Genomic DNA, 24,967 nt, shown 5'->3' on the forward strand with positions numbered 1-24,967 from the left:
ACCAACTCCATCCCCCTGGCACAGTTTTACACCAATATGGGGAGGTGTAATCGAGTCAGCTCTGAGAGGACAGCTGAGGGATCCAGCGACAGCTCTTCCTTGAGCTCTATTATGTGCTTAAGTCGCATTGAATCTCCTTCTGCAGCTGATTTGTCTGTGGTAAGTTTGATAAGCTCTTATAATATTTCTTCGTTGCAAAAATTACGTAACTTAGACTAGGCTGTTTAGCTCAGATAGCTATGCTTTTAGACAATAACTGTACTTTAACTATGGTGTAATTTCTTCCTAATAGTTAATAGCAAGATTCTAGATAAAGTATTAGTAAAAATTGACTCATAAACATATATGGATTAACGTTGATAAATTTTCTTGTGAACATTTATTAACATGGTTGTCTAATAATGTCCCTTTTCTTAATTTTAGGATGCGGCCAGTTTAGTCCCACTGGTTGACGATATCGAGGACCCCGATCTCCCGCCAATTAGATTTAATGCGGTGACTGATGAGATCGAGTACCCCACTCCACTGCGGGTCCTCAGTTAAGAACGTTTGCGCCGCTCCATGCGTACTCCAACGCCTGCTATCTTGGAAGAGATAACATCAGCGGAGAGTAGCTTCAATTCAGCTACGCATTCCTCAGATAACAACAGGACAGAGGATTCCGGCGTCGAGGGAGTCCCTCGACGTCGGGGTCCCATGTTCCCTAAACGCACGCCGTGAAGTGGCGCTGTTAGCTTGGTTGAAACTATGACATACAAATTTTAAGACAATGACCAGTTTTAGACAACATGTGACTAAATTTACAGATTTTCTATTCTTATGTAACTAGTCAAAATAGTAATCACTATGAAGTAAAGACTTTTGTTATTAGACAGTATGACTTTTTTTATACTGTACAAAGCCAAACATTAATTTACACTTCTGCCATTATATTATGTATATATATGTTTAGTCTGTAAGGATATTTAGTATGTAAGGAAATGATTATAAGGTTGTATTTTCTTTATGCCCATAATTTAAAACTTCATTCAGTTCTTAATTACTTTCTTCGTAAGCGAACTAATCCTTTTTCTTTCTCAATAGTATATTAACAACTGTAATTACAGCCTTATGTCACAGTTTATTCATTCTTGTTAGCTTGTAAGGGTCATGTATATATATAGATATTTAATCGAACTCGCAACTCAGTACCTTTTCTCTAAATTTCATTTATATCCATCCCTGTGCATTAATCGTGAATTTTAATTGTGCTGTGATATAGAGAGGACTTGTAAATAGCATATATATTTTTTTTTTGTAACCAATATCTAAGTAGACCGAAAGACTGATGTTTAGACAAAATCATTTACATACGCTTATTCAAGTATTTTTAAGAAAACTCATGTAAAGACTGTTTGTAACTCAAGTAATTAAAGTAATATCATTGATTGGATGATCTCATTAAGGAAGTTTTATTTAATTAGTAAGGCTTAGAATAAAAGGCGTTTCCCTTTTAAATTTCAATACAATAGTCATAAAGTTTAAAGTCTCAAGGTAAAATGTTCTTATGTCCCTTTAGATTTAAAACTAAGTCTTAATTCCAACAAGTAGAGCTAAATTTTTGGCTCACGTTGGCTTGTTGTTAGGCTATGTGCTTTTTTATATGCGCAAATTCAACATTTAACGTTTGATTAATCGTATTAGCAATCTCAAAGTTTTATTATGTGCCAATATACAGCTTATGACCAAATTATATTAACTAAGATGTTAAATTGTCAGAAAACTTCTTACTATCATAATGTTTTTCCAATACTGTAAAAATAAAAATTTATGTTCTGTTTTCAAAATTGATTTAAATTTAAGTTTTCACCAAAGAAAAATATTTGTCAAAAAATTTTTTTTTTATACCTTTCTAAAGATTATTTACTTTTGTTTAAATAAATATAGCAATTTTAAGTAGCGTATACACTGTTATTTACTGATTTAGTATTTGTTGTGTACAACTCCCGTTTACGTAGCTACTCTATAAGTATTATTGTCTGTTCCTTAATTTAGTTAGATACATAATTAAAGTTTATTTTTGCAAGGTGCTTAGTTTAGCTTACATTCACTTGGTTTATGATAACTTGTATAAATAACAAACTTTCTTGTTATGTTCTTTTTGATATCTCTACTATGATTTATGCGATTAATTTCCTATCGTTTTCAATAATTACATAGAGATATATGAGAATATAAGTATTTTACATCAATACACATATGTACAAGAGGTTTTATCATATGCAAAACTTTTATATCGTTAGGATACGTCCGTACGTCTTTGTTTAGAAATCAGATTATAAGAATCAGTTGTAATCTAGTTTACTCTTCGTGGATAGTGGGGAGAGTACAATGTCCAGAAATAAGAAGGACTGTGTCTCTCAGATTCTCTATTTGGCGTGCTACTGCCCGTAATTCGTCTGTTATAGTCTGTCGGTTTCTATACTCTTGCTGTCTATACCGTATAACCAAACGGTTGTATGCGTCTCTATAAGTGTTTCTAAGTATACGACAGTGCAAGTATCGTACAATACGACTAGGTTGGCTGATTCCACAACTAATTTTAAACGCTAACATTTCTTTAATCATCGTAAGCAAGTTATAACAATATTCTACTAGGTTTGCGAAGGTCTCATGTAGAACCCGTTGTGATCTAGGCATAGGCTTTCGGAATCTAGTTTGCATTTTATAACTTTTGTAAAGTATTCTGTTAAGACTTACGTGTTATGTGATAACTGTAGTACTTCACAAGGTTGGTGATTTCCTCACTTGTGGATATGTTATAGTAAACTGACTCAATTTCAGGGTAAAATTTAAGTTATCGTTATTGTTTACTACTACTAAAATTCTGAGTGGGCGTTTCCTGTCCGAAGTTATAATTAAAGTTTTTGACATATTTTTTTTGTATGTAGAGTGGTTATAGTTTCTAATAACTAATCAACTCATCATAATTCAAGGCGTATATATATAGGTTGCCTATTAGTACTGCTATGTTTGTACACTTTGTACAATTTGTATTAAATGTTTTAAATAGTTTTTGTGTATATTTTAGGGTGCGTATTTAACATTTGTAACATTCGTATTTTTGTACAACCTGTATCAATCGTTTGACTCTGTTTGCCTATACAGAATCAAAACTTCTTATATGCAAATTTTTTTTTTATGTAAGTGTTTTTGAAGGGATCGACTCCTTAGTCGACGTATATTGCATATAGTTGGTCTCCCCTGCTGAAGAGAAAAGATGTATATTTTACCACTGGATATATAACCTTGAGTGGGAAAATTTACATGAATATGATAACTTAGTTATCAGATTAGAATAACATATTATTATATTGTTCACAAGTTTACAGGGTAAATGGAAATGTAAATTATGGTTGTGAACTTGTGCCATTCCGAAATCTGACATGTCTATCATTTATTTTCCTAAGTCGTCGACCTCCGGTAATAAATACGGAATCGAGTGTCATGTCCTCGTCGGCACTTGAGTCCTCTATGTCCGAATCAGAATCTAATGGTTTCTTATTTTGTGACGCTTCTTTTCGTGTTTCTAAGGGTGAGTGTGCGCGTATTCCTGGTTGTGGATCTTTTGAATTAACCGGAAATATAAGCGGAAGTGTGTCATTTTTAACTAATGTGGCTATCTCTTGATTTGTGAGTTTATTATAAGGCTTTGTGATAATATCCCTTATTTCCTCTGGGAGGGTGTCAAAATGTTCGTCAATTGGCTTGAACTTTTTGATTTCGTTGAAAGAGTATTTAAATATTTCAGTCTTCTTGTCAGAAATTCTTTCAAGCGTGCAACTGTTAGGGCTTACATCTAAAACTCTATAGGGTGAAATATGATAGATAGGTCTAAGATTGGGGTTAACACCAGGTGTAATAGTGTTATTTCTAACCAAGACAAGATTTCCTATATCAAATTGTTTGTGTATGCGGGTTTTGTTAATATACTTTAGTCTTGCCTCCCTTCCCTTTTCAATAGCTTTTGCTGAAATGTCCAAGTTTTCTTGTATACCGTCTGAGAGGTCTTGCACATAAGCTTCTGTGCGTGCTATTTCAGGGTGATATTCATCCGGTTTTATTGCTCCAAAGAACAATTTAGACAGGGAGCTACGTGTCCCGAATAATAATTCCATGGGTGAAAATCCAGTTTTTGGTATTTTAGTGCAATTATATTGTCGGACTATTAACGGTAGTAGATATACCCATGAGGTTTTTGAGTCTTGCGCCAAAATTTTAATGATTGGCCATTTTATTACTTTGTTGCTAGCTTCCACCAATCCTTTAGAGGGTGAAAAGTACGCAGTAGAATACAAAACTCGGATGCCAATAGAAGCAAAGAATATTAAATTTTGCTTTTCTAAAAATGATTTTGCATTGTCGCACAATATTTGTCTGGGGGAGAAATTAGGATAGAAATAAAACATGAATTTGTTTATAAATTCACGGGATGTGAGTGATTTCATGGGATATGCAAGAATCATTCCTGTTAGTTGGCAGACTATAGTGAGGATATGATTATAACTACGATATGGGGGCAAGGATTGTATATAGTCAATACTTACACATTCAAAAGGTCTTGAAATTGTACTATAAGTTCCTACTTGTTCTAGTTTTGTAGATGAATTTTGAAGTTGACAATTTAAACAAGATCTAGTGTAATTTCTAACATATTTCTTAAGGTTAGGGTGGAAGCAATTTTAATTCAAAAGCATTTTAATTTCTCCACTATGTACTAACAAAAGATGAGTATAGCATACTAATACTGGTAATAGTTTGGTTGGGAGATAAACCTTTAAATCTCCTTTTATTTTTGTAAACAGAATCGTGTCTTTAAGTTCGTAGTTCTGTCTTTTATAAGTGTAGGTGTTTGATTTAGAGGTTAGACAACGTGTGTAAATATCAGAGTATTCCTCTTTTTGGTTTGCAATTATATTTTCTATGCTAATCCTTTCTTTTAGGATTTCCAAAGGTCTTAGTACTTTGCCTATAACTCTATGTTCTGCGGCAAGTGAATTTATGGTGATTTTGGGTTTTTGTTGCTTTGGCTGTGGGGGTTGTTCATCATAACCCAAATAGTCGGGGTTATCCATAATGAACTGTGTCCATTCTTCAATAGTCCAAACTTTATATTGGGGTAAGTTATCTTCAAACCCAGATTTAACAAATTTAGGTAGGGCTACCTTTTTAATGCTTGGTAGAGTAGCCTTCATGCCCTAGTTAAGAAATCTGCCAAATTGTCTTCTCCTCTTAAGAAGGACATTGTTAGCTTCGGTATTAGAGTTAACAGAGTGGTATTCCACCTTTTCAACTTATTAACGGCTGTTAATGCTTTAGGATTGAAGAGATAGTAAGCACACTTTGCGTCTGTTAACAAAGTACATTCACAGCTTGGACCTATTAGAGTTCTAAACGAGTTTGCTGCATAAATAATTCCTAGGATTTCAATGTCTATGATATGTAATCTTGACTCAGCAACGGTAATTTTCTTTGAGGTATATGCGATAATTTCAAACATAGAGGCTAAAGATTTTAAATTAAAGCTATTGGTTGATGAGACCATTGCGGGTCTTACTATGTGTTGCTCTTTGTGTCCATATAGTAAAAATACAAAAGGGGGTTTTGTTTTGTCTGAACAGTGTTGAGTGACAGGTTTGGCACCCTCTATATTTGTGATAACTATCACAGGACGGTACATAGCTACACTAAGAGCTTCAAATATGAGTTGTTGCGGATCTAGATATACATATCCATGCTCTAGTTTGCGAATAAATTCTAAGAATTTATCCCTATCATTATTAAATACAAATTGAATATACTTTTGTCTCAACATCGTAGAACGTATAATTTTTGATGCTCTTTGCAGGATAGTGGTCAAAGGTGTTTGAACTTTATTTAGTTCTAGAAGCAATTGTAAAGATATCCCGAGACTATTGTGTACAGTGTCTTCAGGATAGCCCAAAGTTTTACTAGCCAAATATTCGAACTCAGGTGGTCCATCTTCAGACATACGCTTCGCATAATCCTTAATGTTTTCACCTTCATTCTGCAAAGGTAGGGGTAAAATTGGTAACCTATTATCATAAATAACATGGTGTACAGGGTCATCGAAGTTTAGCCCAGGGGGTAGGGTTTTAGCCTGTAATTCTGGTGTCACTATTTGCGCTAAGACTGCCGAATATGAGCCAGTTGAGGTGCCGGCTGCGTCTGATAAGATAATCTTAGGTGCCGATAAGTTAACTAATTTGCTAAAAATTGGTCCTGAAGCTAAAGCTTTCTTAATGTCTTCGAATGCTTGTCTTTGTTCTGGAGTTGGGACAAAAGTTTTACCTATTCTAGTAGAAGTAAGTGAAGTTAGAATATGTGTAGGAGCCATAATATCGAATCTTAAATGTTTATGCATACTTTGTAGTACTCCCATAAAAGATCTCATTATAGTAATGTCAGTAGGCATGGGAATATTTAGAAGTTTTTGTACTCGCCTTTGATCTACACAGCAATAATTATGTGAAATGAAGAACCCAAAGAAATTTACCCTACTTTTAAAAAGTTGTGATTTCTTTAAACTAATCTTTCCTTTATGCGTGTGTATTCTCCCCATAACTTTCTTCAAAATCTTAAAATGTATATTCAATGATTCTGATCTAGTTTTAGCTAGTTCAGTTGAGACAATGAAATCATCGTAAATGTGTTGGACTTCTGGGATAGGTGAGTATACCATCTTGGCTAAATCACCGTCCATTACAACATTTCCATTATCATCATAAACCAATTCCCAGTGTAATATCTTTTCCATAAAGCGTGATAGACTTTCAGGTGAAGTCTTAATGCCAGTTGGTAAGGATGCGTGTCTAAAAGCTCCTAATGGGGTTGCAAACAATGTTAGGTCTCTGCAAGAAGGTTCTAGCGTTATACTATGAAAGGCGTTAGCCATGTCACTACTACTATGCACAAATTTATCCCTTAGTGACTGAATCAAATTTTCTGCTGTGGGTAGCAGTGCAGGTTCAGATTGCAGACAAGGATTCAATTGTTGAAAATTTACAATTAAACGAGGACAGCTCCCCTGATCCGACTTTGGAATCAGATATGCTGGGCTTGCATAGTTGTTATAGGAATCCCCATCCAAATTAGCTCTTTCAATGGTGCCGTTCTTTAACAAAAACTCTAAGATAGATTGCATTTGCATTTTCTCTACGGGTGATAAATAATATAATTTCTTATGCTGGGGTAAAGTTTGACCAGGTTTTAGTCTAATTGTATAATTGCCTAGATATTTACTCATGTTACCTCTATCAGTAGAGTGTGTAGATATGATATCAGGGTAAGATTTTAGGAATATGTCTTCTATATAATGTCTTACCTCTGGTGGATAGTCTGACAGCACCACAAGATCCTCTGGTTTAACAAACTGATCCTTAGGCACACTGTAGCCAGTAGGTTCTGTTACGTAGTCCATGAGGTTATCAGATTCAGCTATATGTTTTAAGCCAAGTTCAATAACGTCATCACTATTTTCAAAAAGTTTATTCTTTTCAGGATCTGGTGTAGTTAGAATTTCATCAATATTAGATCGGTAATCAGATAAGGCTACTCCTGGTACTGGAGTGTCATTGTTTATAGCTGTAGGATTCGGTATATATCCATCAGCTAAAGGGAAAGATCGTTCTACCAGATTGATGGCGCTGTATTTTGGTAGCTATAAGAGTTGGACTGAATTGTTTCTGGTGTCTAGTGAGATCTGATTGATAGCTGGAGCCGTAGCTTTCTCTGCGTGTTGTTCCAGGGCCTGTACAATCTCATCTAGCTCAGTTGTCACAGATACATTGTGTAGGAATGACTGTGTGAAATCAAAGTCTGTAGTGATTTCCTTGACTACAAATTGGTTGCTGGGTTCCAAGTATCCGGTGATAACAGTGTTAGTGATTGCATGTTCAGTGACATTTGTTATCATTGCTCTTCCACTAAGTTGTCCTCGGTTGTTGACAGTCAGTTGCGTTTGTCCAGGCTGAATTTTGATTCCTCCATTTCTATCATTAGCAATGTGGTCATCGCTGAGAATGACTTTTGTTCCAGGAGCTAAGTTGAAGAAATGGTTGATGTTCATTTCTATAGTCTGAGTTTCATTAGGTTCAATTTTGTCTATTGTTCCTGTGCAGAGTTGTAACTCATAATCAGAACAGAACAGGCTATCTAGTACTCTCCCAGGATGGAACATAGAGTATAGATATGGTGCTGGCGGGTGATTATCCGCAACGAAAGTCAACCCTAATTGGAGATCTCTAATGCCGTTCATTCCAATGATCATAGGTGTGACATTCTTGTGTTCCTCAGGTACAATCATAAATGGTACTGGTCTATAGATGCCTGAGAATTGTGTGAGACGAATCATGAGAGTTATCTCTCCGGCTACTGGGATTTTGTGTCCAGAATAGCTGACAAGAACCATGTCACTCTTTTCTAGATGGTTCTTAACCTCATTTTGTTGTACTCCAAATAACATACCAAAATAGCTGGTTGACATGATATTTCTGTCTGCTGCTGAGTCAAACAAAGCTGTCATGTATACATCGTAGTTTCCATTTGACATACAGCCGGAACAGTTCAGGTACATTTTCCTATTTTCATCCATGATAGCTGCAGAACTATCTACCGCTAAAATCTTGGGGTCATTAGGATCCATTCGAACGGTGATAGCATTAACCCTACTTGTTCTGCCACGCTCTTTGGATTGTCCATTGACTTTGGCGTCAACCCATTCTTCATATGCCTGTTTAAACACACCACCAGGTCTTACTTTACCACTATGGTACAGTTCCATCATTGCTGGTCGTCCAGGGCATAGGTGTAGCGCGTGGTATAGGTCTTTGCCATACTTCTTGTGACAGCTTGGGCAGTATCCGGATGTTAGTGCTGTTTGATATTGTCGTCCTTGGTCATCGCACAGTAGTCTGCATCCATCTGATATTTTGTGGGAATTTTGACCACATGCACCGCAGTAGCGCTTATTCGATGTACCATAGGAGATATGATAATCTTGTTTGGTGTTCTTTTGTGGTTGTCTATCTCTATTATCCCTGTTTTCTCTGTTGTAGGTTTTAGGATAGGCTGGTTTAGCAGTAACTTCTCTAACTGTTGGCCTTTTATAATAGCTTGACGTAGCGGCAACTTTAGCAGGCTGTTTGTCTCTGTTCATTCTTGTATCCCTGTCATGTGAGTAATTGGTATTGTTTGTCTTTTTATGAAGCGATAAGTCTCCATTGTAACTGGCTGATACACCATTCTGCTGTAGGTCCAGATCTAGGTCTTCAGTTCTAGGATACATGGAAGCGGTCAACTCATGATATGTAGGGGATCTTCCAAGATCATGTGTGAGATTGTGATGGTATTCAGATGCTATATTGCGGCTATTTGTTGGTAAGCTACGTTTGAGTGCCTCCACTGCAGTTATGTTGAATACATTCTGTCTTTCCTTCTTGTCTGTATAATGAACAGCGGCTCTGCTGGCAAGATTCTGAATTGTACTGACAAGCTTAGGGAATGACATGGCTTTGGTTCCCTTAAAGGCTATCAGCTTAGCTTGAGCTTCCTGTGGGCTGATGAGTATATCATACTGTAGCAGTAAGCTATTGTAGACACTTTCAATAGATAGTCCAAGATTGAAACTCTGCTGGATAGTAGTATATGCTTCGCCAGTTGTGGTTCTAAGCATAAAGGTTTCAAATTCTGATCTTGAGAGGTTACATAACTCCTGAGCAGTGTTCATCTCTGATAGGTAATCAGTAATGTAGGGTGGTTTGCCGTCTCCTTTGAAGCAATGCTTGAGAGGGAAGGTTCCATTGGCTAACTTAAGCTTTTGATCGTTGCTTAGGGTGCTCTTACTTGCATAGCTGCTTGGTGGTTTAATTCCAGTTTGGTTGGTGAAGTTACTGAAGTGTCGTTGAGTGCGTTTGTCATTCTCCACTTGTACAATACGCTGGGCTTCTAACTCAACTTCACGTCTTTGTTCCTCTTTGTATTCCCTCATACTCTGTGTGTAGTTGGTACAGAAGTTCCTCATCATTTCTGAGTCCACACGTAGGTTGGGGTTACAAAGTCTTATTGTATCCAGGAATTGTGGGAACAGGAAATTTCCCAGAGGATCTGCTAGTGTTGCTCTAACATATCGATCTCTGATCAGTGCGTCTGGTGAGTCCTCTCGCATGGGTATGGATCTTACAGATTCCCTGTCTGGTTCTGGCGTCTTGGTTCTCTCACCATTCTGTTCTGGTTCCTCCTGGTTGGGCATTGGTTCCTCTCTTCGTGTATCATCTCCTGCAGAAGCTGCATCAGCTGACGGAGTTCTTCTTCCAGGCGTCGTCGAGCGTCCTCGACGTGGAGTGTTCGCCTTTTCAGCGTTGTCATCTTTCTTACTTTTATTAAATAATGGCATTACAGCTAGCTTAAAGCTATTAAACTTTCTATGAGTTCTTTAAAGAAGCTTATGAGATGTTGTACTATTTTAGGATTTAAATAGCAGAGGTACAAGAAGAAACCGACTAATGCGCTTAACGTTAAAACAATCAGGAATTGTTTACAATAACAAATTTTTCTTTTAAAATTGTTAAATATAGATGAGTATGTATTGTCTACTTCACCTACAGTTGTTTCTACGTCGTGAATGCTTGCGTGTGAGCTTGGAATCTTATTCTGGAGTGTGCGCTAATGCACTCTTATCCTTAATTAAGCTCAACTGTAGAAACACTTTTACTTAGATTTATTCTATATTTGCTTACAAAGCTAATGTGGGTTAGTTAGCTATACAAATTAGCTATAAGGTTAGATAGAATGTTAAAGTTTGCAGCGAAGTTAATTTGGGTATGCTAATATACTATCACAAATTAACTGTTATTTGCTTAGGCGTCGACTTTTCCTAGCAAATGTTATTGTTGAGAAAAACAGCAATTTATAATCCTTGTTGAATTCTTACTTCACTCTAAGGATATGTAGCTTACAATCTGCTTATTCCTGTAAGGCTTTATGAATATAACTTACTAAGGTTCACTCCCAAAGGATCGTCTATATTCTAATAGTATTGCAACTGTTTTGCCTGAATATCAAAGATCTCGCACCCAATACTTATAGTTGTATTAGGGTATGCCTACCAATCCTACTAAGTATTATTCGCGAATTATTACGGGGCTTCACTTGTGATTTCAATCCTTATAACTATATTATTGAGACTCAATTTAGATTATCCTATATATATGAATATAATCAGTTTGTTTTCAAGGTTATTATAGACCGGATGTGCTCTACTTAATTAGTGAGAACACAATATTCTATGTGTCTTACTGAAGTGTGATATCCTACGCAAGGTGATCAATCTATACGCTGGAAGTTGTCAATCAAACTCTTTAAAGTAGACTACAAGGTTGGTGTTATTGCTTGGTCAAATATTATTGAAAATCAAATTAGCTGAATTAGTGCACTTTTTTTTTCTAAAAAAGGTAACAATTTTAGATTATAAAGACTATGAACTATATGTACACACTTTATCTTACTTGGTTATAGATTTTATACTAATAATCCTAAGTAAAATTAAATTTTCTCAATGGTATAAAAAGAAAATATTCTTTCTTTGTTTTAATCCGGATGTGTATAAAGACAGTAGAGTACTTCCAATATTACTTGCTACTTCTTTTAGAGACGTCCCAAGACTCCCAAGATAGGCTGCTGCAACCTTTTGCTGCGTTTGGTTACTAGAACTTTGTCTCTTATAAGTGTGCTTTTAAATTACATATAGGGCTTAGGTTGTTGACTATACTTTTAAATCACTAATATTCACTATCACTAATGATTGATGGTTTATAACTCTTCTCAAGTTGTCTGTTGAATTCTGGTGGCACATGAAATAGAAATTTTAGCATTAGCAAAGCAAGTAAAAATTTAGTTTTCATGTCCTACTTATTGTTGAGTGAACTGTTTATTGTATTTATGTTTATGTTTGTAAGGAACATACAAACAAAAGAAAATTTTCTAAGTTAAGATTGAATTAAAAACTTTCTAAGTCAAAATAAAATAGAATCACTCTAAGTCCAAAGTTGGAAAATTTTGACTAAGTCCAAAAAGTTTCTAATGAAATTATTCTAAGTACAAAATCAATAAATTTTGGCTTAGGAAAAAAAATCAAAAATTATCTTAAGTACAAAAAGTTAGCAAATTTTGACTAAGTCAAAAAAAATTTTCTTATTGAAATTATACTAAGTACAAAGTTAGTGAATTTTGACTAAGTCCAAAATCTTTCAATGAAATCATGCTAAGTACAAAAAATAGTGGAATTTTCTTGAGACAAAAGAAATAGAATTACTCTAAGTCCAGACGTGGAATATTTTGTCCGAGATGAAATTTCCTAACAGTTCATTCACAACGCTACTTTAGAGATTGCCTATAAGTCAAAAGAAATAGAATCACTCTAAGTCCACTTGTTGGAATATTTTGACTAAATGCAAATCTCGCTAAGTTAAGGATTTTAAAATTATAAAGTATTAGAGTGTTAGAATTATCCTTCACCAAAAGAAATAGAATCTCTCTAAGTCCATGATTGGAATATTTTGGCTAAGACAAAAATACTCTAAGACAAAATTTTCTTTTAAGTGTGGAAAATGAAATTTGTTAATCTAGCTGGAAAAATCGTAATTATTACAAGTTCGAATTTTGGTAAATTTCCAACCAAGTTCCCAATTTCATAAAAATTACTATAAGTCCAGAAATTCGAGATTCTCTCTGTAACAAAAGAAATAGAAACGGTGCTAAGTCCAAAAGTGGAATATTTTGCCCAGAGTCTCAGGAAGTCTCTGGAGTTATTTCTCTGATTGCATACAGCAATTTGTCTACACTTATATCATTCCAACCGATCGATGTTGAGAATATCTTTGAGACTTTGAAATATTTTGTTTAACTCAAAATTTTTGGAGGCTATGGTTATTTTGATACATCCGCGTATAAATCAGAATTGCATTAAGAATATAAGTCCTAGGCATGTATAAGTAAGTGCAAATCTCAGAAAATCGGTTCTAACGGCACCAAAGTATTAGTATAGTTTAACTTGAGTATAAATGCTACAAGTTTGTACTAATCTTTTGGCCCTTTACTACGACTCAAGAGTACTAACTGCTTTCGGCATATTGTTTCAGAAACATGGCTCCAAAGACAATATGTATCCCAACTAACAGCGTTTCCCGTGTTCTATAGGATTTGCTCCTAAGTTTTCATTTAATAAGGCAGTTCAAAATGGTCCTTTACAAATAGTATTTTGATAGCTTATAAATGAAAAGTTACTCCATGCTTGATTCTTAATAAGTTCTGGTTTAAGTATCAAAGATTCAAGTATTTCAACACTTAGAGAACTTTCGAATAAGTAAAAACCATACTAAGTCCGAAGATTTATATATATACTCCGCCACCTAGCACAACTTCTAAATTTCAAAATTCTGACTAAGTCCAGAAATCAAAATTTTGCACATAGCTCAATCATAGATTATTCCAAATCAAGTGTTTTACTAAAGAGAGGCGGACATGGAGGTGCCGGTGTGCTGGTGTTCTCTAGGGCCTCTAGAGTGTCAACCAGTGCGAGTGTCCTTATAGGGCGGCGACCAATGGCCACAAATATGCTAGCATTCTCTAGGGCCTCTAGAGTGTCAGCTAGTGCAACTGCTCGTACACGAGGCTCTCAATTGCATTTGTGTCGTGCCTTTCAGTCCCTATCTCTTCAAACGCCTCATAGTCCTAACCTTGCTCTCAAATAGTATCACAGGTTTTGGTAAATCCGATTTTGCCATAGCTACAATTATTCGATTTTGGTAAAAATACCTGCCTTAGGCGGTTCGGGTACGGTAAGGAAAAAAAAGAAAAAAATTTACGAAGTAAAATTTTTCTAAGATACAACCGGTAAGTTGCACCATTGTGTGTGCGAATGGGGCGTTTGTCCATATTTAGGTATGGAGACCGCTCTTCTATGAGTACTACTAAAACCTAATTTTAATGCAATACACATAGACATTCTCATCGTCGGTTCGTTTGTTTAGAATGCTTAACCCTCTATTCCCACAAGTATAATACGAATTTGGTTGAGCTGGTGGAAGCTCAACAAAAGACCCACGCGAAGTATTATGTTGCTTTAACCTAAGAATAAATGGTTGGTTTTGATATTCGATCAGAATCATATAAGTATATTAAGTATTAAGGAAGGAAAATGTTTTTATAAAGTGTATTTATATCACAAGTGCATAAGTTAAGTATGGAAATATTTACAGGATAAGTGTTAAAATTATAAGTAGAGTAGGACAGAAATATGCCCTAAGTCCCAAGCAGTGAATTGTGCTAAGTGTTAGAGTTCTAACATAAGGCCTGAGCTCAATTCATGCTAAGTACTAAGGGGCCTAAATTTAAACTACAATGCATGCCAAACAACTAAGTCATTACCTTTTAAAGCCAGAAAGAGAAGTTGATGGTAGGAGAGTTAGTAAATAACTGAATAAATTCAAGAGGTACATGCTATAACATTAGCTCTGGACCAGGATTTTAGTGTTTGTCTGTGCAATTAAATATCTGTGTGTTAATATGTGACGTAAATCAGGCATGGTTGTAGGCATACATATATGTACTAGTTGTTTATACGATTACATTAACTATAAACATAATATCTTTAATAAACATATATTATTAGCAAATCACATACAGATTACCATGAATAGGCTCTCGTTACCCATATATGGTGTCATATAGGTAGAGACAGGCCTATGAATGCATAAATTGATACAAATAATGCCTTGGGCCTAGCTAAAGTAATTGTGTCTTGCTCCTGAGTGCTACTAGTTAATTGCAGGGCACGTGTCAATCAAAGGTTCATAATATGATCTATAAAGTGTTGATTCTATATCAAGCATAGATAGATAGTTGTGGATGCGAAGCATTTCTGTAAAAGTCTCATATGTACGTTCAAAGAATTTGAAAATTGAGGATCGCATCTCCATACTTGTGACAGTGATTGGGAGGACAGAAATATCACTGCTGTCAATAATATTACTCTTGTTTTAGTTGTACTTATGACAGTGATGGGGAGGACAGAAATATCACCAGTACCAATAATATTATCCTTTTTTTAGTTGGTTCTGGTTGTACTTGTGACAGTGATGTGGAGGACAGAAATATCACCACTGCCAATAATATTATTCTTGTTTTAGTTGGATCTGGTTGTACTTGTGACAGTGATGTGGAGGACAGAAATACCACCACTGCCAATAATATTATTCTTGTTTTAGTTGGATCTGGTTGTACTTGTGACAGTGATCGGGAGGACAGAAATACCACCACTGCCAATAATATCATTCTTGTTTTAGTTGGATCTGGTTGTACTTGTGACAGTGATGGGGAGGACAGAAATATCACCACTGCCAATAATATTATTCTTGTTTTAGTTGGATCTGGTTGTACTTGTGACAGTGATGGGGAGGACAGAAATACCACCTTTTCCAAAAATCTACCCGATATTTCACAAGAACAGGACAGTCATAATTTGTATTCGATTATCCTAAACTTTACAGAATAGGTACGCTACAATTTTAGTATACCTATAACATATTACTGAATGAAGTGCTTGATCAATATCATGTTACCAACTTCCTGCATTAAAACTTTTGATTCCACTTCCTTTCAGGTCTTGCTATTCTAACAATCAATTCTAAAAAAAATCACGAAACCTTTGAAAGTTTGGTGGGGGGGTATATCTTGTTTTTTTCATGTAACTGAAGAGGGGTTGGTAAGATGGGGAGGAAAAGGGAAGGGGGTTGTGGGGAAATTGTTTGTCAGAATATCATTCCTTTTTCTCTGTCTTCCTTTATCTGAAAGTTACATATGTTTAAATTGTTTATGGACAACACGCACCTGACAAAGCCGCAACAGTAAACTGGATTACAGTAATATTGTAGTTTGGGAAAATTAAATAAGATGCAACTATAATGTGTAAGTAACAAATAGAGCATTTTGAGTATTTCTGCGTGTAGGTTTATTTTTGTGGGATCTGTTAGGTAACAATTGCTTGATTAGAGGCTTCATTTTCACTTTATGTCCAGTCTACTAGCTTTGCTCCAAGTTTATCTTTTTACTGAAATCGCAAAAATGTGCACTATTTTAGAATAAAAGATTTTAAAAGATCAATTATGACTCTAAATTATAAAAAAAATTAGGCTGCGCTGTTAGCTTTAGTGAACGGAACACTTCATCTACAAATAAAGAATGTTACTACAATTATGGATAACAGTGCTATGACCATGGAAAAGGTATTTTTGTTGTTGTAGCTGCACTGGTATTATAATTGTTATTTCTTGTATCGTATTATAAACGGCTTTCCGCGGATATAGAATGTAAAATTATAAGATTAAAACTTGTTTTTTTTTATCCCCGAGGTGCCGAAGGCACCGGCTAAAAATATGGTTTTTATCTTATGATTGTACATTTCTATATTCGTAGGAAACTGGATATAATACGATGCTAGACATAGTTTTTTCGTATGGATGAGAACCGGTTCCTATCCACCGGATTCGAATGAATGCGAGAAATAGATTTATTACTGTAGATAGTCTGTCACATATGATTCATTCCAAGAAGAAAAAAAATAAAAAGGACAAAATTTTTGGACGATTTTATTTCCCCATATTACTGTTGTTCTTTTTATGTATGTTCACATCTATTCTAAAAAGCTTTTAAAATGAAATTAAATTGTTTTTAAAAAAAGAAATTGATCCTTTTTAAGTAGCAAGCTTTTAACACCAAAAAAGTCACCTTAAATTGGACAATTTCGTATTTTACAAGTGGCACGTACACTAGAAATGTAATTTGATAATTCTTCTATGATATTATATTACATTTAATTGGTTATTAGATATCGGTGTTAACATATACAGTAAGGGGGGGGGGGGTTAATGCAACCATCTCGTAATCAATGATGAAATGGCACTTAGAATTCGAATTTCAATCTAAAATTTTTCATGAGTAATCCTTGGAAGGTCTAATTACTGTAATTACGTAGGAATTATCTTTTAAAACATATTTTTGGTTTAATTCATGTTAAATGATAGCAATAACCATTTGATAATGTTTTTAGCCAAAAAATGTATTATGTGGAGATAGGTTTCGTGACTAATTTACTTTTAAGATATCCAAATAATGGCAAAAAGGCTGAGCCGTTAGCCGTTACTTTTCCAACTTTTTGTTCGATTTAGGGAAAATAGACCTACCAAGGATTACTTATGCAAAATTTCAGATTGAAATTCGAATTCTAAGTGCCATTTAATCATTGATTACGAGATGGTTGCATTAACCCCCCCCCCTTTTTTTTAAAAAGCGAATATACCTAATGACTTTTGCTTGTATGGTTATTTCAATGGCTAATTCAACGTAATTGAATTACTAAGAAAATAATTTGGTGTATACATCAGAAAATTTTAATATGTGGGACGGGAGTTACATCATTAGGAAGGGACTGCAAACAAATCTGGTAAGTACTCAAAATTTAAATTTTTTTGAAAAAAGAACAATATATTATTCATAGACTCAACAAATTTTGGTAGGTACTTATATTGAATTTTGATTGGTTGGTTCCAAACTAATAGTGTCTTAACTTTACAACTAAAAATTTTAATCTACAAAAGGGGTAGTTTTCTTTTATCATCATTGAGGATGTTTATTAATGTATTGTCCATTGTCTTATCCCTTATGATCCTTGTAGTTACATTTTCAATTTTAGTTAGCTCATCACATTTTCTATTCAATCCTATTCAACGTTTATAAAAACGTAAAGGGGTAGTTGCACGAAATGCATTTTGAAGCTAGTATTTTTCATGTCCTAGGATATCATATGCATTTACAAAGCATACAATGTAGGGTTGGGCCGGATATCCGGCAAATATCCGGTTATCCGGCCAAATTACCGGATATCCGGCCGGATAACCAGCCAAATTACTACATATTAAAGTATCTAAAAAGGATATAGTCCCTTTCGTGGCAACGCACCTTAAGGGGCGATTCGTTGACTTTTTAGAATTGCTTTTAATAGGTTATTTTAGGTTAGGTTAGGTTATATTTGGTTAGGTGATTGCCCGCAGGGTTAGGCAATTGGCCCTGCAAGGTTAGAGTACCTCGCGAGAGGCTAGAAATAGGGGGAAAGCTACTATGAAAATACGAATAATCGCTCCTTAAGGGGCGTTACCACGAAAGGGACTATACCCGCAAAAAAAATTTCTTCATAAACTGGTGTTTTATATTATACTAGCGGCTGCATCCCTAGTATCTAGGGATATTAGAAGGGATATGAAAGGGCAGAAAAATAACTTAAAACCTTACAACGACTTTTTTTTGTAAAAATTAAACAGCCTAAAACCACCCTGGGACCTATAAGAAGCTTCACTTTAAAGGAGAACCATATCGGTTCAGCGGTTAGCGAGATCCTTCACTACAGACAAAAAAAAAGCTTACTACTTTATATAATAGGATAAAATTAATGTTAAAGCTTAAAAATTAAGTAACTATTAAATGATCTTTCTTCTTAGCAAATAAATCTAATTAACTATTACTACCCTCAATCTGTAATATCAACCACTAATGGTTGGAGGATGGGCGGGGAGGTGGCGTTGAATGCCTGCCCCTCCCCCCCCCCCCCCCTTATTTTTTTCTATCCTATTTTCTGTGTATAAAAGGTAGAGGGCTATAACTGAGTGACTTTCGAAATATTGGTATGACACATAACAGAGAGTTAATTTTTTTAATACCTTCTTCCTGGCAGGCACAGGATGCCAGCAATTCTGGTAAGGTCATTCAGGTATTATTCATTCAGTAGAATATTTTTTTACTTAAACAAAGCATTTCTTGTTATCTAATACTAAAATATCCTATAAGCGTACATCCTCATATGTAATATATGTGTTCAAGTCGATTTCAGGTTCCAGGTATAATCTTGCAAGTCTTGATCGTCCAGGTCTCCAGAAATCTTTAAACGGTTCCTGTGACCGCAAATTTTTACTTGAAGATTTCAAATTTTAAACTTAGGCTTTTTTATATATCTTCATGACATATTATAATTTTATAAAATCCGTTGCCGTTTACCTGCCAACCGTCGGTTTGCGGCTGGCAGCTGCAAAGTACTGCTGCCACCGCCAAAATTTATGTTTTGAGATTTCTAATATAAAATTTACATAAAGATAAACAAATTCAGAAAAAATTGTTCTTCTAGCTTCAAGAACACAGTAATAGTGTCTGACTGATTATGACGTAACAAAAAAAAATTAGCCAATGAGAGACCGTTATTGACCAATGGTAAAATTTATAGTGGCCTCTCATTGGCTAATTTTTTTTGTTACGTCATAATCAGTCAGACACTATTACTGTGTTCAGCTTCAATAATAAGAAAATTACAGCCATTTAAGATAAAAAAAAACAGAGATTTTTGTTGTAAAATATAAAAGATTATATTGCCGGATATCCGGCCGGATAGTTTCAATATCCGGTATCCGGCCGGATATTGAAAATGGCCGGATATCCGGCCGGTTATCCGGCCACACCGGATATCCGGCCCAACCCTAAATACAATGAAAGAATTAAAAGGGGGGAGGCGGATGTGCCACTTTTTTAAACCAAAACTAAAACTCAACAAAGGAACTCAACTAAAAAAAAGAGTTACAGGTCCGAGATTTTGCATGGCAGTTGCTTTATAGGGGTACAATATGGAACTGTGAAGAAATGGCGGCGCAACCGCCGAAAACCGCCGTTTCCCGCCGAATTTTTTTGCAATTTCTGATATGTGCATCTTTAAAAGATTAACCTTAACATTCATAACTATTAGATACTTGGTCTCTCAACAACTGTCTAATAAAACTGCCTACCCGCAATTATTATTTCTACAAAAATATAATGTTCACTACTCTAAGTGCCTCAATGCTCTTGAATGATGCAACCATCTCCCATTTAGGTGAAACATGAATGTTTGGCTGGACAAAAAGATCTGCTGTCCACCATTCTTGAAAGTGCAAGGTATGTTTTCACTTTGTCTGGAAGTAAAGGTTTTCTACAGTTAGGGTCGGTCCGTCCGTACGTCTGTTCCTCCTCATTTATCCTTATATTAAGTAAAAGGATCTCTGTGTGTACCGAAGAATTTTTGCTTTTATGGATGTTGTTATCCTTGTTTTAGTCTCCATTTAAAAAGATTAAGTTATATCTATGCAGTGGCTGTGATTCAGACAATTAATTCCACTTGAAATTGCCAAAAATTAAATATTTTGTTGGCGTAGAGTTGGCGTAAAACTTATTTTTATATAACTGAAGGGAAATGGGTAAGAAGGGGGAGAAATACGTGAAGAGGATTGTGGAGAAATTTTCACTTAAAATTGTTTGTCTGAATCACATTCCCTTGTCCCTGGATCTATGTAAATCTATTTTTGTATTTGTTTGTATGCCTGTCTGTTTGTAACCCTGCTTTAATACTTACACTTTTACCCTTTTATGCAAAATAGTAAGGTTTTATAGCTGTCCGTTTATATCTCGCTAACAACCAAATTGTTTGAGCTCTTTATCATAGGATAGCTTTAGTAACATAGCTCCCAGGATGGTTTTTTGCTTCTTTATTGTACCCTCATTCCCACGTCTAATACAAAGCCTGTATAATAGACTATATAAGTTTGAAGGAATTTTAATTAATATAAGATTTGAAATCTGCATAAAATTTTAAGGGTTTTTTATAAAATTCGTTTTTTATATAATTCTTTATTTAAAGGCGCAAATACGATTTAAGTTAATTAATTTTGACATCTGTGATAGGTGGATTGAAAACTATCTGCGCTCTGATTGGAGAAGCTTAAGTGTCGTACATCATTCAACCAATTAGAGCGCGGGTAGGTTTCAATCTAGCTTTCCTATTGGTCAAAATATATTAACTTAAATCGTATTTGCGCCGTTAAATAAAGAATTAAATAAAAAACGAATTTAATAAAAAACCCTTAAAATTTTATGCAGATTTCAAATCTATTATATTAATTAAAATTGAATTCCTTCAAACTTATATAGTCTACTGTATATGCTATGGGCGTAGGAACTAGAAATGACTATTTCCAATGAGCTTTTCTTTTACTTGAATTAGTAATTGCTCACTTAAATTGGAAGAGGAATAAGAAGGGGGGGGGGGAAGGGAAGTTTTGACACATTTGCGGAAACAGTGAGTATAGGCTTTTTTGACTGAGAGGATAGGCCTCCTGGTTTGGAAGCTGCAGGCCTTCAGGTGGTCTCTGGACAGGTAAAAATAAAATTGAATTTTTTTGAAGAGATAGAGGTCAACTTATAAAACAAAATATGCATCTTTTTTCTTTAAATATGTAAATAACATTAAAAAATAAGCATAGATAGTTTCTTTTATAAGTTGACCTCTAACTCTTAAAAAATTTTATTTTTTATTTTTGCCTGTCCAGAGACCACCTGGAGGCATGCAGCCCCTGAACCTGGAGGCCTGCAGCTCCTGAATCTGGAGGCCTATCCAAAAAATCTTAAAACTTGGGAAAATTTATCATATAAGAATGATTTTATCCCTAATAACCTATCCTCTCAGTCCAAAGATATAGCCCATACTCAATGTTTCCGCAAATGTGTCAAAACTTACCCCACTCTTATCATCTATTGACATGTCCTCTCAAATCTAAATATCAAATTTAAAATTCTTCTCTGTCTATGTAAGGGTGAACGTGTTAGAGGCGGGAGACGTTGACATAAACGAGGTGACCATGTTCACCAACACCGTGATGACCGACTACTATGTCCAGCTGGCCAATCTGAACATGCAGTGCTCCAACCAGTACATGGCCACCCTCAACAACATCAAGAAGACCTTTGAGCCTATGCTTGAGATGCCGGAATTGGCGTCACAAATGTGTGAGGTTTGTTATTTTTCACCCTTTGTTGGTAGCAAAACTACCCTATAATTAATTTTGTCTGTCCTTTCATAAGGTTTCTACACAAGTGTTGGGCATTAAGATACGTACTCCCCTCTAATAATGTCTATTTATTTTTAAAATGAAGGGTAAAGGGGTTTCTGTTAGCTTTTTGAGAGAAAGCTACTCTTTCTGAGATTTAAAAAAATGCTTTAATATTCATTTTTTACGAGCCAACAAGTTTTAGGGAAAATATTTTTTTGTATTCATTCGAAACCGATTAAGATCCGGTGGATTGTATGTCTATCATCGTATTATATCTAGTTTTCTACGATTATAATAATGTACAATCATATGATAAAACCTAGTTTTTTTAGCCCGTGCCTTAGCATCTCAATACGATGCAAGAAATGACTAATCTCTTTTTAGACGCAGTATTTATTGTCTATTTTTCTTTTATTTTATTAAGAGCATTTACACAAGTGGATTTGGGGAGCAACGCCTGACAGCCACCACTCAATTCAGCGCTGCACTCAAACAGTTCAGAGATGATGTCAACGAATACACAGCTCACATGCAAATGTTTTTGGACGAAATCCATGAAGACCTTACTGCTCAGTTTGACACTGCTCTTGAGAGATTCAAAGAAAAATTGTTTCACTATGGTGAAGATAGGGATGACTTGCATGACTGGAGGCATATGTTTTTTAATGCCACCGCTAGGATCTCTCTAACAAGACCATTCACGGTACATCCTGCCCTAGTGCACCCATTCTATGTTAAAATGGGGCATATCATTGGGAATATGCATTTGGCTACAAGTGAAGAACAAAAATGCTACAGTAGAATGATGACTGAGGAAATATATTATTTAAGATGATATTAATAAAGGCCTTGATAAATAGGGGAAAAATTAGAAAATGGTAGTTTCTGTTTGTATCTCTGGTGTGTAAAACTATTACAGATAGTTGGAGGAATGCCTTGGCCCATAATTCCCTTCTTCAATTCAACACAATTAATTCTTCCAGACAAAGGGCGTTTAAACAAATACAAATTTATTATTCCATACTAGGATACGCCCCTAGAGTCCTCCTTGTAAGTTGAATTCGATAAACCAATTTTTTATCTTAGATATCTATAATACAAAGTAGCTTGATGTCTGTCCGTCTGACCGTCTGTCCGACTGACTGTCTGTCCGTCTGTCTGTCCGTCTGAAGCTTAAGATCTCAGTAACCGCTGAACCGATTGGGCTCTACTCTTTAGGGATTATACCTACTGGTCCTGTGATGGTTTTAAGCTATTTTCCTGGGGGGTGGGACACCCCCAACCCCCCAAAAAACTAAAATAACCATCCCCCCCCAAATTTGTTTTTGTAAAATCTCAGTAACTGCTGAACAAATTTGGCTCAACTCTTCTGGGAATATACCTACTGGCCCTCTGGTGGTTTTAGGCTATTTTTTAGGAGGGTGGGACACCCCAACCCCCCTAAAAATAAAAAAATCCCTATTTCCAAATTTTTTATTTTTTTTTATTTTTGTAAACAAAAACCAGTAATTGGGTTGGGGGAACCCCACTGCACCATGGGGCGAAGCCCCCATGAACCCCCCCCCCAAAAAAAAAAAAAAAAATTTCACCAAAAAATATTTTTGGGCTTTTTGTAACTTTTAAAAATTGACATCTTTAAAAAGTTGTTGCAATTATAGGTATTAAATAAAATTTACAGAGGAGAGTTTTCAATTTTTGTGTATATGTGGTCCAATCAGTGGGACTATCAGAGCTTGCGCCGCATACAGGGTACTCGCTTATGCTCACCACGTACGAGATATACGGTGAACAACCTGGGTTTAATTTTTACGAATTGAAATTTTTGTGTATACGGCGCACAACCTGGGTTTAAGGGGGATGTGGAAAATAACCATTTGGGCAGGGGGGGGGGGGTTTACTCGAGAACCCTTAGAGCTAGAGGGAGCTAATTTTGGATATAAGCTTCTATGGGGCCAAAGTTACTTTTAAAATTATCGTCGACCCCCCACCCCCCCCCAATTTTTTTTTTTGGGGGGGGGGGCGGATGGAATATACTATAGGATGTTTCTCATAAACGACTTGAGATAAATGGAGCAAACCTTGGGATACAAGTTTTGTAGGCCTATATTTGATTTTAGAATTATCGTTGACCAGCCACCCACCCCCAAACCCCTAATTTGGGGGGGGGGGGCGGGTGAATTATACTATAGGGTGTTTCTCATAAACAACTTGAAATAAATGGAGCAAACCTTAGAATACAAGTTTTGTAGGCCTATATTTGATTTTAGAATTATCGTTGACCACCCACCCACCCCAAAACCCCTAATTTTGGGGGGGGGGGGGCAGGTGAATTATACTATAGGGTGTTTCTCATAAACGACTTAAGATAAATGGAGCAAACCTTAGGATACAAGTTTTGTAGGCCTATATTTGACATTAGAATTATCATTGACCACCTTCTCACCCCCAAACCCCTAATTTTAAGGGGGGGGGGGGGGCGGGTGGATTATACTATAGGGTGTTTCTCATAAACGACTTGCAGCAATTTTATTTTGGGTGCTACTCCCTTAGTTTTAGAGATAATTGGATGAAATCTTTTGGGCTGGGTCACTAATTACCCCAACTATTGGTATCTTTAAAAAAAAACGGCTGCGAGACCGCCGCTCCCGCCGCCCGCCACCGTTTACCGCCGCCACAAAAAAATTTTTTTATTGCATTTCTCGCCAAATTAGGCAATTTGGAATCATTTAAGACCATGTTATTTTTTTCAAAAATTTTTCGCCTTACAAGCAACCCTGCGGGGGATTTAGTCATTTTTTTCAAATTCTTGAAAAAAATAACATGGTCTCAAATGATTCCAAATTGCCTAATTCGGCGAGAAATGCAATAAAAAAAATTTTTTTGGTGGCGGCTGTAGACGGCGGCGGGAGCGGCGGTCCCGCCGCCGTTTTTTTTTTAAAGATACCAATAGTTGG

General features: G+C 35.7%; 1 protein-coding gene across 3 annotated transcripts in view; it reads left to right on the plus strand.

Annotated features, from left to right (window-relative positions):
- LOC145326228 (uncharacterized) overlaps positions 1 to 22,863 on the plus strand; it is a 44,085-nt gene extending 21,222 nt beyond the window's left edge. For all 3 annotated transcript variants that reach the window (XM_080169416.1, XM_080169417.1, XM_080169418.1), the window contains 5 exons: positions 15,480 to 15,563; positions 16,246 to 16,340; positions 20,024 to 20,085; positions 21,776 to 21,974; positions 22,438 to 22,863. In XM_080169416.1, coding sequence (XP_080025542.1) covers positions 15,480 to 15,563; positions 16,246 to 16,340; positions 20,024 to 20,085; positions 21,776 to 21,974; positions 22,438 to 22,848 — 851 coding nt within the window. In that variant the 3' untranslated portion in view covers positions 22,849 to 22,863. The remainder of the gene's footprint in view (positions 1 to 15,479; positions 15,564 to 16,245; positions 16,341 to 20,023; positions 20,086 to 21,775; positions 21,975 to 22,437) is intronic.
- The last annotated feature ends 2,104 nt before the right edge of the window (positions 22,864 to 24,967 follow it).

The sequence above is a fragment of the Acartia tonsa genome, chromosome 8 (assembly GCF_053477335.1).
Source record: "Acartia tonsa isolate MP-2025a chromosome 8, ASM5347733v1, whole genome shotgun sequence".
NCBI lineage: Eukaryota > Metazoa > Arthropoda > Copepoda > Calanoida > Acartiidae > Acartia > Acartia tonsa.